This window comes from Gymnodraco acuticeps, unplaced genomic scaffold (genome assembly GCF_902827175.1).
Source record: "Gymnodraco acuticeps unplaced genomic scaffold, fGymAcu1.1, whole genome shotgun sequence".
In the NCBI taxonomy this organism is placed as follows: Eukaryota; Metazoa; Chordata; class Actinopteri; order Perciformes; family Bathydraconidae; genus Gymnodraco; species Gymnodraco acuticeps.
In genome coordinates this window covers 932,537-945,679 of record NW_022991632.1, presented here as the reverse complement: position 1 = coordinate 945,679, position 13,143 = coordinate 932,537, and the positions used below count along the sequence as shown (strand labels likewise).

The 13,143-nt window shown below is 42.3% G+C and overlaps 1 protein-coding gene across 2 annotated transcripts in view; it reads right to left on the bottom strand.

Moving 5' to 3' along the window:
- LOC117534241 (mitogen-activated protein kinase kinase kinase 12-like) overlaps positions 1-13,143 on the bottom strand; it is a 29,141-nt gene that overhangs the window by 3,519 nt on the left and 12,479 nt on the right. For both annotated transcript variants that reach the window (XM_034198420.1, XM_034198419.1), the window contains exons 2-12: positions 11,849-12,371; positions 9,457-9,640; positions 9,123-9,314; positions 8,455-8,613; positions 5,218-5,376; positions 4,899-5,007; positions 3,029-3,138; positions 2,750-2,866; positions 2,037-2,174; positions 861-1,572; positions 64-131 (exon numbers count right to left, since the gene is read on the bottom strand). In XM_034198420.1, coding sequence (XP_034054311.1) covers positions 64-131; positions 861-1,572; positions 2,037-2,174; positions 2,750-2,866; positions 3,029-3,138; positions 4,899-5,007; positions 5,218-5,376; positions 8,455-8,613; positions 9,123-9,314; positions 9,457-9,640; positions 11,849-12,332 — 2,432 coding nt within the window. In that variant the 5' untranslated portion in view covers positions 12,333-12,371. The remainder of the gene's footprint in view (positions 1-63; positions 132-860; positions 1,573-2,036; positions 2,175-2,749; positions 2,867-3,028; positions 3,139-4,898; positions 5,008-5,217; positions 5,377-8,454; positions 8,614-9,122; positions 9,315-9,456; positions 9,641-11,848; positions 12,372-13,143) is intronic.

Sequence of the window (13,143 nt, the reverse complement as noted above, 5' to 3'; positions counted from 1 at the left end):
AGATGGAAATCTTAAAATAGTAGGTCTTCGATTATGACATTCAATGTGTTTAACAACTCTTACCGTCTCCTTGGCAACTCCACTTCACTGTCCACTTCTCCTTCCTCTTCCTCTGATGACACTCCACGTCTCTGTGGAGAAAATTAACCGCATGTATGAAACTCTGGTGTTTTCATGTTTCAATTCACATTTATCTCCCTCATTCTTGCTAATATTCCTGAGCCATCTGGTAGGATATGACCCTGATGACACTCTGATGACACCCTGGGTACAAACTGCACGGTGCCACTTTCAGTAAAGCCAAAGTGGCTGACAGTTTCCGGATGAATGAATCATCAATGTCTTTTTACTACTTCTACATATTCATCACACATAATTCATTTGTGAAACATACAAACACCCTTAGCTTATGCATATTAAACAGGAAGTGGAATTAGCAACAGACAAATGCACAGGAAGCAATAATTAACCACTTGAATTAAATCCTTGCATCCTATTTAGTGTTTTTTTTATTTGCAACATGGCATCTATACAAGAAGAAAAAAGGATTGTAATAAATAGAGGCAAGATCATTATTTTGGCCGACTAGAGTCAAAAATGTTTTTATATTATCTGTACTTCATCAGTGTCAGTCATCATAGCATAGCACCTCTAATGATGCTGCTCTGTACCTGTGAAGCAGTCAAGAAACAATAAGAAAAGGGAAATGTTTTTGTCTTATGTGGCAACAAATGAAATCAAAATGTCACCAATGCCTCTCACTGCTGATTAATCTTTGCCCCCTTAAAAACATTCAGGGCTGGCTCACACTAAGACATCACTCTGTATCCTAACTGCATCCTCAGACAATGCCTGCTCACCTGACTGCGTGTGACGGCTGCCCTGTAAAGCAGTGCTGCAGGAGTGAGGCGTTGACTTCTGGGTGAGCGTGTGATCACTGTCCCTTCTTCCTTTTCCTCACCCTCGTGCGAAACCCGGGGGTTCCCGAGCACGGACGCCCTCCCCGCCGCGGCCCCCCTGCCACATGGTGACTCGGGGCTACTGGAGAAAGGGATGGAAGCTGCATCCTCGCTGGGCGTGTCACTGCGTGGAGGGGTTCCTGCCAGGTCATCAGTCCCTAGACCCACATCCGGCCCCTCCTCAGTCCCTTCAGTCCTTCTGCTCTCCCCCAGCCCGGCTGAGGCGCTCTGGCTGCCCACTCTGTCCAGCCCCGTCCGGACCTGGCCCTTCCTCCGGTCCTCAGCCTCCATCGTGGTTGAAATGAGGTCCGGGCTGGAGGAGTACATCTTCTTGAGCAGCAGGTCATGCTGCAGCCCCCTGAGAGCTGCACTGGGGTCTAAGTGCTGCTTGCTGCTGGGCACAGATGAGGTGCAGTTGACCATGGCTAATGAAGAGGAGAGAGTGGCTTTCAGCTGAGCCAAGTCCCCGCTGCTGCCTTTCCCGGCCTTCCTGTAGCGGGGCTTTCCTCGCCGTGAGCGACCGGGCGAGGTGGAACCCTTGTTGGGGATTGTAACCTGCGTCATGGAAGAGTCCAGTTTGGGGAGGATGACCTCTGACTTTAATAGGTCAGGCCTGAAAAGGACAGGAATAGAATAATATATTTAAAAAGGGAGATACATGGAAGGATAGGGGTGGTAGTATTCTGAATGTCTGTTATTGTTAAAATATTTCCTTAGTTATTACTTTCCACCTCACCCAACCTGTCTGTGGCCCCAAATCCCTAAAACATATGCAAATACTAAATACTTATGTAAAACAGCAGGGAACAGTAGTTTTTTGAAAACATTAATTAAATAGCGGTACAATGTGTGTTTGTTGACTTTTTAAACTGTGTAATTACTGCATGCATTTCACACATTTGAATGGTGGGATTTAAATAGTTTCTGGACAATGAAGGTGTAGGGGCACAAAAGAATAATCAATGACCCACTTTGTATACAGACAGCAGGATCAATGTATTGTCTTGGGGTTAACATAATATTCAAGAGACACCAGCTATATACTATGATGGCTTCAGAAACTCCCCGGTGTCTCACCTCTTGCTGTGAGAGGGCAGCTTCTGCGGTACGTTGCGTTTCTTCATGAGCTTCTCCATGGAGTTGGAGGAGGCCGACTGTCTGGAGCTCTGGTGCTTGAAGCAGCCCGGGTACTTCTTGTCTAGTGACTGCTCCCTCCTGATTCAAACACAAAACAAATGCTTGTTAAATGGATGGCAATGGATACTCAGCAGGGCATAATAATAATAGAGCACTTTGTTACATGCAGTGGCCCTGTGTGACTGGACGTAATGGCCCTTCACTGCACATTACAGATGACCTTTCCCAGCTCTTTCATTACAAAACACTGCGGAAACCAAGTGGATAAAGCTATTCGTACAAATAATTTGAATATTAACAACCCTAGTTTTCCTATTGTGAAAAAGTTACTACAGTATACTGCCATTGGTTTATGTGATTTCTAAACAATAACTTTGGCTATACTTAAGACAGTGATCACAGTGCAACCTGACAAAACTATTTATTGTCCAGATAAGGAAAACTGATAGAGGCCTATAAACACTGCTTTTTGTTATAACTATGTTTTGAGTATTTGAAAGCATTTAGTAGAGAATGGATTTACTTTGACATTAAAGGGTCAAAAGCCCCATTAAATTCAGTTTGATTCAATGCCCTGAAACAATCAAACATAAAAACCTCCAAGGGGGTGAATACGTTTTATAGGCCCTATAAATTGATGGCAGTTTTCATACTTGTGCAGTTCTTTCTCTTTGATCTCCAGCTGCAGCATGATGGCGTTGAGCTCCATGTAGAGATTGTTGGCTCTCTCCAATTTCCTCTCGTAGTGCTCCCGGATGTCCAGGGCATGTCTGTGTGGAGAGGAAAATACTTTAATGCAAAGCTAACCGAAGTATGGAGTTTTAAATAGTTAGCTTTTGCTTATGACTTTGTAAGTGTTATAAATATCTCAACATCTGTATTCCTATTTAGAAGTTCATCCTCTTTCTGTTTACTGTTATTCTTTTGCTAACCTGAGTTCTTCTCTGCGTCGTTTGATCAGCTCCTCGTCCAGCCTGTGAATACACGTCCCCTCAGACTTGATCTGCTCAAAGTGATGCCTCACCTCGTCTCTCCACGCCACCTGGTGAAGCACATACACACATGCATCAGAGCAGGTATCGAATATTACACTATTACAGGTACAAAAACACATAGAACGGTTCAGATGAATGTTAAACTACAACTTATATTACTGTTCATGTCACAAATGCTATGTTTAATATTTCTACTACCAGTTCTGTATTTACCATCACCATGTAGCTGCTTGGGGAAATACAGCAGGACACCAAGCAAGTACCTGCTTCATCTTAAATCTAGATAATGTATTTCTGCAGCTTGATCTTTCCAGCTGCTACACTTTCGGATCATCTAGTTTTAATTGCTATAGTGATAATAAAATAAGACTTTAGTTGAGTACAAATATTTAAAAAAAAACATAAATAATGTGAATAAATGTTATCGCACACTCATCTAGTAAAAAAGCTCTTAATTTGCAGAGCAATTAAGGATTTGTGTATCATTGATAACGAAACCATTAAGCTGTCAGATGATGATCAATACACAGGGAAACTGAACATGAACTGATGTGACATGAAGATGCAGTGTGAGCATCTTCTTGTACAAAGTAGAGTGTGACAGCTGTTACCTGATACCTGTCATATCAAAGGACAAAAGAAGTCTGATCTACGAGCGTGTGCACGTACATGCGTGTGCCACATGTGTGTGCGTGTGCCACATGTGTGTGTTTCTGTCCGTGCATGACTGATGCTCTTCTTATTAAGCTAATGGACTCGTGTGCGCACTCTTCCATGTCTCCAGTCCCCTCGTTCTCCTCTCTCTTTGCTCTCTGCGCCCTACCATTAAAGCAATCAATACACTCCAGCAGCAAATACTTCTTTCTAACGTCACAAGAAAAATCCATTATGGGACAGAGAGGAGAGAATCTGGGCAGGGTTGAAGCAGGGGGGGAAGGGGCACAGGGAGAAATAAAGGATCAAAGATAAGTGGAGAGAGTGAAAGAGGTTTGTATTTTGCATCGTAAGATATAAAAAGGAGGAGGAGGAGGCAATGGGGAGCTGCTAGCAGGAAATTAAATCATTTTCATTTTGTGTGTTTCTGTGCACCAGTGTGTCTAATGCTCGGGTTATAAATGGATCTGAGGCTCTGCATGGCTGAGTAAAGACACATCTTCCACACAATTATACTTTGCTCTTGTCCTTCATTTTTTTGGGTTTGCATTGGTCCGACATATTTGTCATTAACTTCCCATCCCCCACCCTGTCAGAGACACACCCTCCTTCTACATCACGGAGACCTTCACCATCGTGCTTTCATATGATGGGAGGTTGAAAAAGGCTTCATGTGTGACAAAGAACAAAGACCAAGGTGCCCACAATATTATGTTGTGATTGAAAGGACAGGTGTTATTAGTGTGGTCCCGAGGGGCCCCGGGCCCCCGGTGCAGCTGCAGTGCTGCTGGTTACTGCAGCGGATTGGAAACAAATGGTAGTTGTTTTACAGCAAAATGACTATTAGAGATATTGGCTGCTGTTGACAGGGGGTTGGCTATTATGAGAAACGGAGCTCATGTGATGTCTATTTATTTGGAAAGGAATACTGTGACCTGAGAAAATGAGTATGACGATTATATTTACCCTCAATTGTACAGCGTGTGAGATAGTAGATAAAGAGCTGTTTTCTTCCATTTGCTATTTCTCTCTATTTTCTCTTCATTGTCTAAACAGCTACTGATAAAAAAATAAAAAAGGCAAATTTCACTCGTCAATTGGACATCAAGTAGCTATTCAGTTGGGACTGTTGGAAGACATACAAGAAGCTTACCTGAGTTTGGAAGTAGGTTTCTTGGGGAGTCGATAAGATATCTGCGGAAGCAATGTCCAGATGCAGGAGAATCTGTCGGAAGGAGGGCCTATTTCTTGGCTTGCAGTTCCTGTGGACAATTTGGACAAATGTTTGGTCAGAAATGCAAGAAACATTTCCTTTTCTTTCTTAAGAGAAATAGTTACTTCTATTTTAAATGTATCTTCTCTTTTGCCTTTCCCAAATGACTTCAATCTTTCAGCCTTCTTAAAACTCCAAATTCCCTCCCTCCCATCTCTCTTTTGCCTCCTCCCTCCTCCTCCTGCCCCCCCCCACTCACCAGCATTGCCTGAGGAGCAGTTTGAAGCTTTCTGGACAGCTATCCGGTACAGGCAGATGGAGACTGTTGTTGCCCACTCCCCAGATGATAGCGGAGGAGTCCACGTCCTTATAGGGCACCTCTCCTGTCAGCATCTCCCACAGCACCACGCCAAATGACCTGCACAGAGATGGGGAACATTTACTTTCAGACACATTGATAAAAGATGGGAAGTGAACGATAAGGAAGTGTGACTGAAATGTCACGCTTAACTTTGTAAAAAGACATCTGCAGATTCAGATTTTATAAGAACTGCTACATTTGATGATAATGTATCAGTGTAAGAAAATGTGTTAGCTTATTTATAATTTGTCATCAGTGTGGTATGAAAAGGTTTGGCACTGATAACAGTTTTGTACCACTGGAATAATGGTGAATTGCAATAACAGCTTCACTGGTATTAGCCAAAATAACAGGTTATTCCCAGTTCAAAGTAATTGGTCAAATATAGTATTTGGTGTTAAATGTATTTAAATATAATGCTTGATTTGACTACAGTTATGTGTGGTTAGTTGATGAGCTTCATTTCTACCTCACTTCGCTCAGAGAGGGGGAAGGAAGCTGGCCCAAAGGGACGGTAACCAAGGAAAGTCTGTTGCTGGTGACTCCCTGAGTTGCCATGGTGACAGTATCCAAGGTGCCATTAGCATCACACGTAGCATTGAGGAGATGTGTGAGGTTGTGTTTACATGTGTATTTTTAGAGTCTCTCCATCTCCTAGTTTATGGATCATGATATCAATGCACAAGAAGAGACACTTTATTTCAAGGCATTGCATGAAATGGTTTCACCATCTGGTTAAATATGATCTGTTAGTTAGATGATTTATTTCTACACAGCGCAATGTCACTCAGTAAAGTAATTAATTGACCATTTGTCAATTCAGTATCAAAGTAGCAACACAAACATTTAATAATAAGCCATTACATAAAAAAGTGATGCAGTGGACTTAAAATACAGTATATATGCACTCCATGTCTGATTTCTTCTGAAACACTTTTCTGTCAGTGGCTCTGAGATGAAAGACCTGGGGACCCTTTTGGAAAAAATTTCATTTCACCTAAACAACACGTGGAAATGAATACTTCATGAAACTGGCTTCTTCCTTTTCTAGATATTGTGCCTTAAACATTGTCTAGATCAGGGGTTCCCAACCTTTTTTCCCAAGAGCCCCCCCAAATGACAACAGCGGTAATTAAAGTTTATAAGTCTCAAAATGCTACAACTACTGTCACAAACTGGATGAATGTGAAGTATTTTGTTAAAGGAGGATGAAAGCGTAATTAAGGAGCACTATTGGAGTGACTTTGATGGTTATTGGACTCAGGATTCATTAATTTGGATTCCCGCTGTATGAAGAAATTAAAGGACGGCGCAAGTGGAAACAATTCACAAAGGGACTAAACTGTTTAAAACACAAGCCGGATTTTGCCGATGTGTTTATGTGGATTCAAAAGTCGTAAATAATCCACAAAATGGAGGAGACCGATCTGATCGGAGCAACTGTGACAAATAATCCAACTGAAACCGGCATGGACAATGACTATGTTTTAAAAATGCGCTTATCCAGACAAGCCTGGTTTGGACACTTTACAGGCAGAAGAAACATTTCTATTAAAGAAAGAATTATACATTTCCTTTTTTTTATGCCTATAATAGCTACTAACTTGAATTTTTATTCAAATTAATGAATCAGTTATTTTTTATATTGTATTGTAATGTAGAGACAAGGCTTTTAGTGACAATCATGTAGTGCGTTACAATGATATGTTAAAAAAAAAAGTCTAAATATGATATTTGACCTCAAATCATCTGAGGCCTGGCGCCCCCCCCTGCGATCTTTGGCGCCCCCCCAAGGGGGGCGCGCCCCCCAGGTTGGGAACCACTGGTCTAGATAATCAGGGGTTGGGGTGGTAAGCCTGCCTCACTTTAATACTGCCATCATTTCCATAGATTTTGTTTATATGAAAATTACAATAAAAAGATGATAAAAAAAAAAGGAAAATAAAAATCACCACATTTTGTTTTGTTGTCGGTTTTTACCTATTTAAATTGCTATGGAAATAATTTGGTTTAATAATTTAATCCACAGGCCTACTGACTACATAACCAAGTGAAACTCATTTGTTGCTTTGATATAATTATTTTACATAATACAATGCAGCGTTTGACTGAAGCCAGTGAGGGTGCAATTGTGTCGGCCTTTGTCCCTGAGAAACAGTATCTACCATTTTCTTACGATGTTGTTTCTTTGGGTGATTTATAATTAATTATGCCAGTACCATATGCAGGCTTGAGATTATAGCATTGTGTCTTCTTTTAATCTTTTGATTAAGAATAATTTCTCTTTCTATTAATTGTGTGTTCATGTGTTTGTTAGCAGGTTGCTGAATTCACTTAGCCTTGCAGGGGCAAATATAGTTGGCTTGAATTGTATTCAATCAAAGATAAGAAAGGTTTAATTGTGTTTTGTTAGTTTTTATCCCCATAAAATGTGATTATGTTCAATTCTACCTGTGGCTATCTTAGTCCTTATAATATATTCAGACGTAGTAACTGACGAAGTATGAGTTGTACCAGATGTCAAATAATGTTAGAACAAAACTGAATACATAGAACATATGTCTTTCCCACATCTTTCTCTGACTCACTCTTTTCATGGCATGTACTTCCAAATCATTTACATAAGTTTAAACAAAACCGTACAGTATACACTCATGCTTGGCTTTCTTTCCACACGAAAAGCTTTTTAATCCTATTTTCACTCTCCTGCTAATGCACTGCTGGCCCTGGGCCAAACCATCCGCAGGCTTGGAAGGTTATTGCAGCCTCTCCTGAGCACTGCAGCATCTGGCAAATCAATTATTAAATTAGCCAGCGTTCCTTTCAGGACGGAGAGGAAGAGTGATGGAGGGATGTAGGGAGAGAGAGGGGGAGAATGTACTGGGGGAGATCAGGGTTTTACACAGGGCAACCCATCAGATGTGGCCGAGGCCATATAGAATTTCATGTAATGAGATATTGTACATAATACTCAATAGATTTTCTGGAAATACGATCCTGCTCTCTGTACTGTAGTAGGCTGTCCCTAATGAGATTTTATGTTGATTCTATGACAGATAAGACAAATCATAAGAGCAAATTGCAGAGGTTCACCAGTGCAAGAGGACAGTGTAAAAGGGTTATGATGACACCTACCAAATATCCACTTTCTCTGAGACGGGTTCGTTGCGTATGACCTCAGGAGCCATCCAGGCCACCGTACCGGCAAAGGACATCTTGGTGCTCTTGTCACTGAGCTCCTTGGACGTGCCGAAATCAGAGATCTTCACAGAGTCATCATAAGTGATCAGCATGCTGGAAGGAAACATTAGACGTCAAGTCAGTTCATTCATTGAAATCAAAAATATTAACTTAATGTAAACTAGTTTAAACCAATCATTGGGCCAATCAGTTTATTTTTTTTAATATATGACCAGTGATGTGGCAGTTCAGGCCTTGAAAAGTTACACATTTGACCATTAATAATACCATCAAAATGTAGCCAATAAATGTATTGTTGTCATGCTATGGTTCCCAACCTTGGGGGTCTGGTTCTGGGGGTTTGGGAGATTATCAAAATGATAGAAAAGGAGTAAAAGAACATTTCTGCTACACAAAAGTAAGTTGTTTCCTGTATTCTTTGCTTTTACTTATAAAATAGATGTTTTAATCTCTTCAGGCCTCTAAAAAGTATAAACAAGCTAAACCATCTAAGTTAGAGCTATGCTTGAATTGTAACCAGAGACTTGTTTGCTTTATTATTTACAGTTGAATTACAGAGCTGTAACCACATGATTACTTTTCACCAGGTCTATAAAACTCACTTTGGTGACTTGAGGTCTCTGTGGATGATCTTGTGGAGGTGAAGATAGTTCATGCCCCCAGCGATGCCCATGGCCCAGTCCATGAGCAGGGAGGGATGGATCTTCCTGCCTGCTCTCAGCACCTCGTACAGCTGGCCCTGGGCACAGTACTCCATGATGATGCAGTAACATGGAGCCTGGGTACAAATACCTCTGCGAGTGTAGAGAAGCATGTACAGTTTGTTAATACAGAACATATTAGACTTGCTTGATAGTGATTAATTGGAAACTTGTAACTTTAAAGTTCTTTGGGGTATTTGAATGTGTTTTCTATTAACTGATTAGTTCGACTAACTTGAAAGTGATAATGTTGGGATGTTTGAGCTTGCGCAGGTTCTTGATGTCGGTCTCTTTGATGTTCCGCACTTTCTTTACAGCCACTTCCTGTCCGTACAGTTTTCCCAGAAAGACGGCACCCTGGGCTCCGCTGCCAACCCACTGCAGGTCAGAAATCTCCTCGAATGGGATCTCCCATGCCTCTGAGATAGGGGGAAAAGATGGAGGCAAAGCAGTTAGTGAGTTTGTTGGTGTAGTAACATGTCTAATATGGAAAGGGAACAGAGCAACAACTATTAACCTGCTGGGATTACAGGTCATTTTCCTCTGCAAAGTTATATTCTGCATCAATCTTGTCATCTCGATCTCATCAAGAAAATAAATATCCCTTATACTGAAATAAAAAACTATTATTTTAAATTGTCAACATGGATAAAATGTAGACAAAACAAGCTCATGTTTTGTTTAGTTGTTGCATACATACAAAATCTGTACCACAAACTAGAACAATGAAATCAAGACTGAAAACGTTATGCCCCAAAGTCTGTCTGTAAAACTAAAGCTAGTAGCAAGAAGCACACCACAGAGATAGAGTGGATGAGTTAGACTTGTAACAGTAAAACCAGCTGTAAGCCGAGTTGATATCTTTTTCGGTTGTTGAACCTCACTTTAACCTAAGACTCGGGGTGTGCAGGCAGACCGAGAGGGAGCTCTAATCTCCGGTGGGTAATTCTCCCTCAGCCTGCTAAATCCTGCTTAGTGCCATTGTGGGGCTGACGCAAAACAGGGGTCCAACGCTCAGGAGGGGGGGAGGATTTGAAAGCCTAATGTGGATGTACGCTGAATAGGAAGGTGGAGGGGTAGTGATGGTGGAGGTAGCTCTGCTTGTGTGTGTGTGTGTGTGTGTGTGTGTGTGTGTGTGTGTGTGTGTGTGTGTGTGTGTGTGTGTGTGTGTGTGTGTGTGTGTGTGTGTGTGTGTGTGTGTGTGTGTGTGTGTGTGTGTGTGTGTGTGTGTGTGTGTGTGTTAGTGTTAGTAGAAAAAGGGAGGGGGATTCCCCACGGGTGGACAGGGGTCCATGTGGCCGAAGACAGACGGTTAATACAGAGAAAATATACAGCCTGCTTTGCTGCTGTTCCTGACTCGCTGTAGGACGATTAAGACACATTTATCATATTAATGAGGATGGCATGAATGATTAATGCTATCCAGTCATAGATTGAGTCTCTAATGAGCCTCTCATATGTCTCACAGTAAAGACATACCACCATATCTTACACATCAGAAGACGCCAGATCTGAGGACATTTAGTACCAAAAACCCCACAGTCCTTGAGAATCAATAAAGGACGGATGACTTTCCTGCTTTCAATTGTGCTACATTGTGCCTTCTAATCAAAGCTTAAGAATAGGGCATTGTGATACGGTAGGCAGGCATTCAGTTGCAGTACCCCTATTTATGTCACTTTTATAATAACCGTTTTGCTCTGGTTGCTCAGCGTGTGTGAGTCCCTGTGAAGCTGCACGGAGGGGGGGAGCAGCGAGGTGCAGATGGGCTGGAAGTGATAACAGCACCGGGTAAAAAGGAGACAATGAGAGATGGAAGGAGGAGGGGAGTGTAGGGGAGATGTGGAAGTCAAGCTGGTGATAAAATATCAGAAGGCTCTAAAGACAAGGAGACATATACAACTGCCACCTTCAAGCCTGCTGTATTTATTCTACCAAGTTTGTTTGTGGCCTCTTATCTGACTTTCTGTCGGATATTAAAATGTTATTTTTGTGGACGTGTGCGTGCAGTCTCACATCAGTGTGTGTGTATGTGTGTGTGTGTGTGTGTGTGTGTGTGTGTGTGTGTGTGTGTGTGTGTGTGTGTGTGTGTGTGTGTGTGTGTGTGTGTGTGTGTGTGTGTGTGTGTCAGGCTTGCGTTAATAGAGATGAGAGGCACAGGGTCAGAGCGTGGCCATGCATAATTCATGGAGCAGATTTGGCAGAGGAGTCCCGGGGGAGCTCTGCGCTATTGTAGTGGATGCAGACATAAACAACACCGCGTCACAGGGAGCTAGTTTGATTGGGGGGTGGTAGTGTGGAGAAGGTGGGGTGGGCATAAGCAGGGGATGGGGGGAAATATCAGGGGGAAATAAGCCCTTTGCAGCTTTGAGAGTCTCTCTCGTGCTTCAGCTCTTACACGTCAAGGAAAGTGTTTGTTTACAACATGGCCTTTGTGGGAGTCATTTCTCTACCAACTGGTTAATGTAATTAAACCGGGGGATAAGATCCTTTAATTAGCATATCAAAGCTCCACACAGGAATCTAATGGGAGCTGCTGCTTGCTTTTATTAGAAAAGTATAACAACCAATATTATCAGTGTGTGGGGATGTGTTTGTGTGTTTCTATTAACATGGATTTGACTTACCATCCAGGCCGTGTTTGTGCTCTGTGGAGTATGCTTTGCCGATCATAGTCCAGACAGGCCGCAGACACCCAAACAACCCTTCTAGAAACCCTCCGGTAGACTGGCACTGTAGCCTGGCAACACCGGCCTGGTTCCTGACCGCACTGCCCTCCATCTCCTGCCCCTCTCCCTCCGTCCTTCCTGGACTCCTGTCATGCTCGTGGAGCTTCAGCACGCTGTTGGCAAAGTGCTCCTGTTGTTCCTCGCCTGGTGTCTGGTTGTGGCCCGTGCTCTGGCCCTCTCCCCCTCCACCCTCGGGCTCTACAGCTCTTCCGGTGTCCATAGATAGGACGTTACGAATGACACACTGGGTCGGGGTAAGGTCCATTTCTGGGGTGCAGGGTGTTTCGGCATCGAAGCGACAATAGGATGGAGGATCAGAGAGGGGTGTGTTGAAGCCGGAGAGAGAAGGAGAGGGAGCACGAGATTCGTGAAGAAGCGCCATGACGCTTTAGGTCACAAGAAGAACAAAATAACTGGGAGCCTAACATAGAGAGAGGAAGGGAGAAAAAAGGGGGGGGGGGGAATCGTTATATACAAAATAAAAGTAAACATCCTTTTTTTACTCCCTGGCAGCCATAAAAGCAAGTATTGAGTTTGTCACCTCTGGAAGGTATTTATTTGGCCTCCTGTAAGAAGGACCTTCAATAATAATACATTGTGAGTTGAAGTGGAACTCAATGTAGTTATGTACCCCCACAAGCCCCACTGAACTCTGTAGCACTGAAAAAAGCGGGATGACAAGAAGCCACACCTCCCTGACGCTGTGATCAATATAAAATAAACGCACATTTATAGTTCCCATACTGTTTTTGTTTTGTTGTATCACCCAGAAAGTTATTTGCAGCTTTTTTATAAAGAACATGTAGAGTCAGGAAGACAACAGTGAGCAACACACAGTAAACTATTCATCATCAGCATAGATGAGTAATATCATGAACAAATATCACACATATTTAGTCGTAAAAAGAAGTAACAATCAAAAGTGACTTTTGAATGAAAAAAGGGTGAAAATGAGAGTACAGTGGTTGTCAGGGCATGTGCCCAATAATCAGAGCAATGATATTAACTTATGAGTCATGATGTCTGAAATCTGAGGGTATCAAATCAATACTAGAGTGTGAAACATGATTCAGGACATGTGGATAAAAGACGAAAAAGCAGCCTGTCTGGATCATAAATCAGAGAAAGCCTTAGTTCAGCACTACACTTGATGAAGTGCACAGCAAATCATTTAAAACCCCCTCTTTAACTTG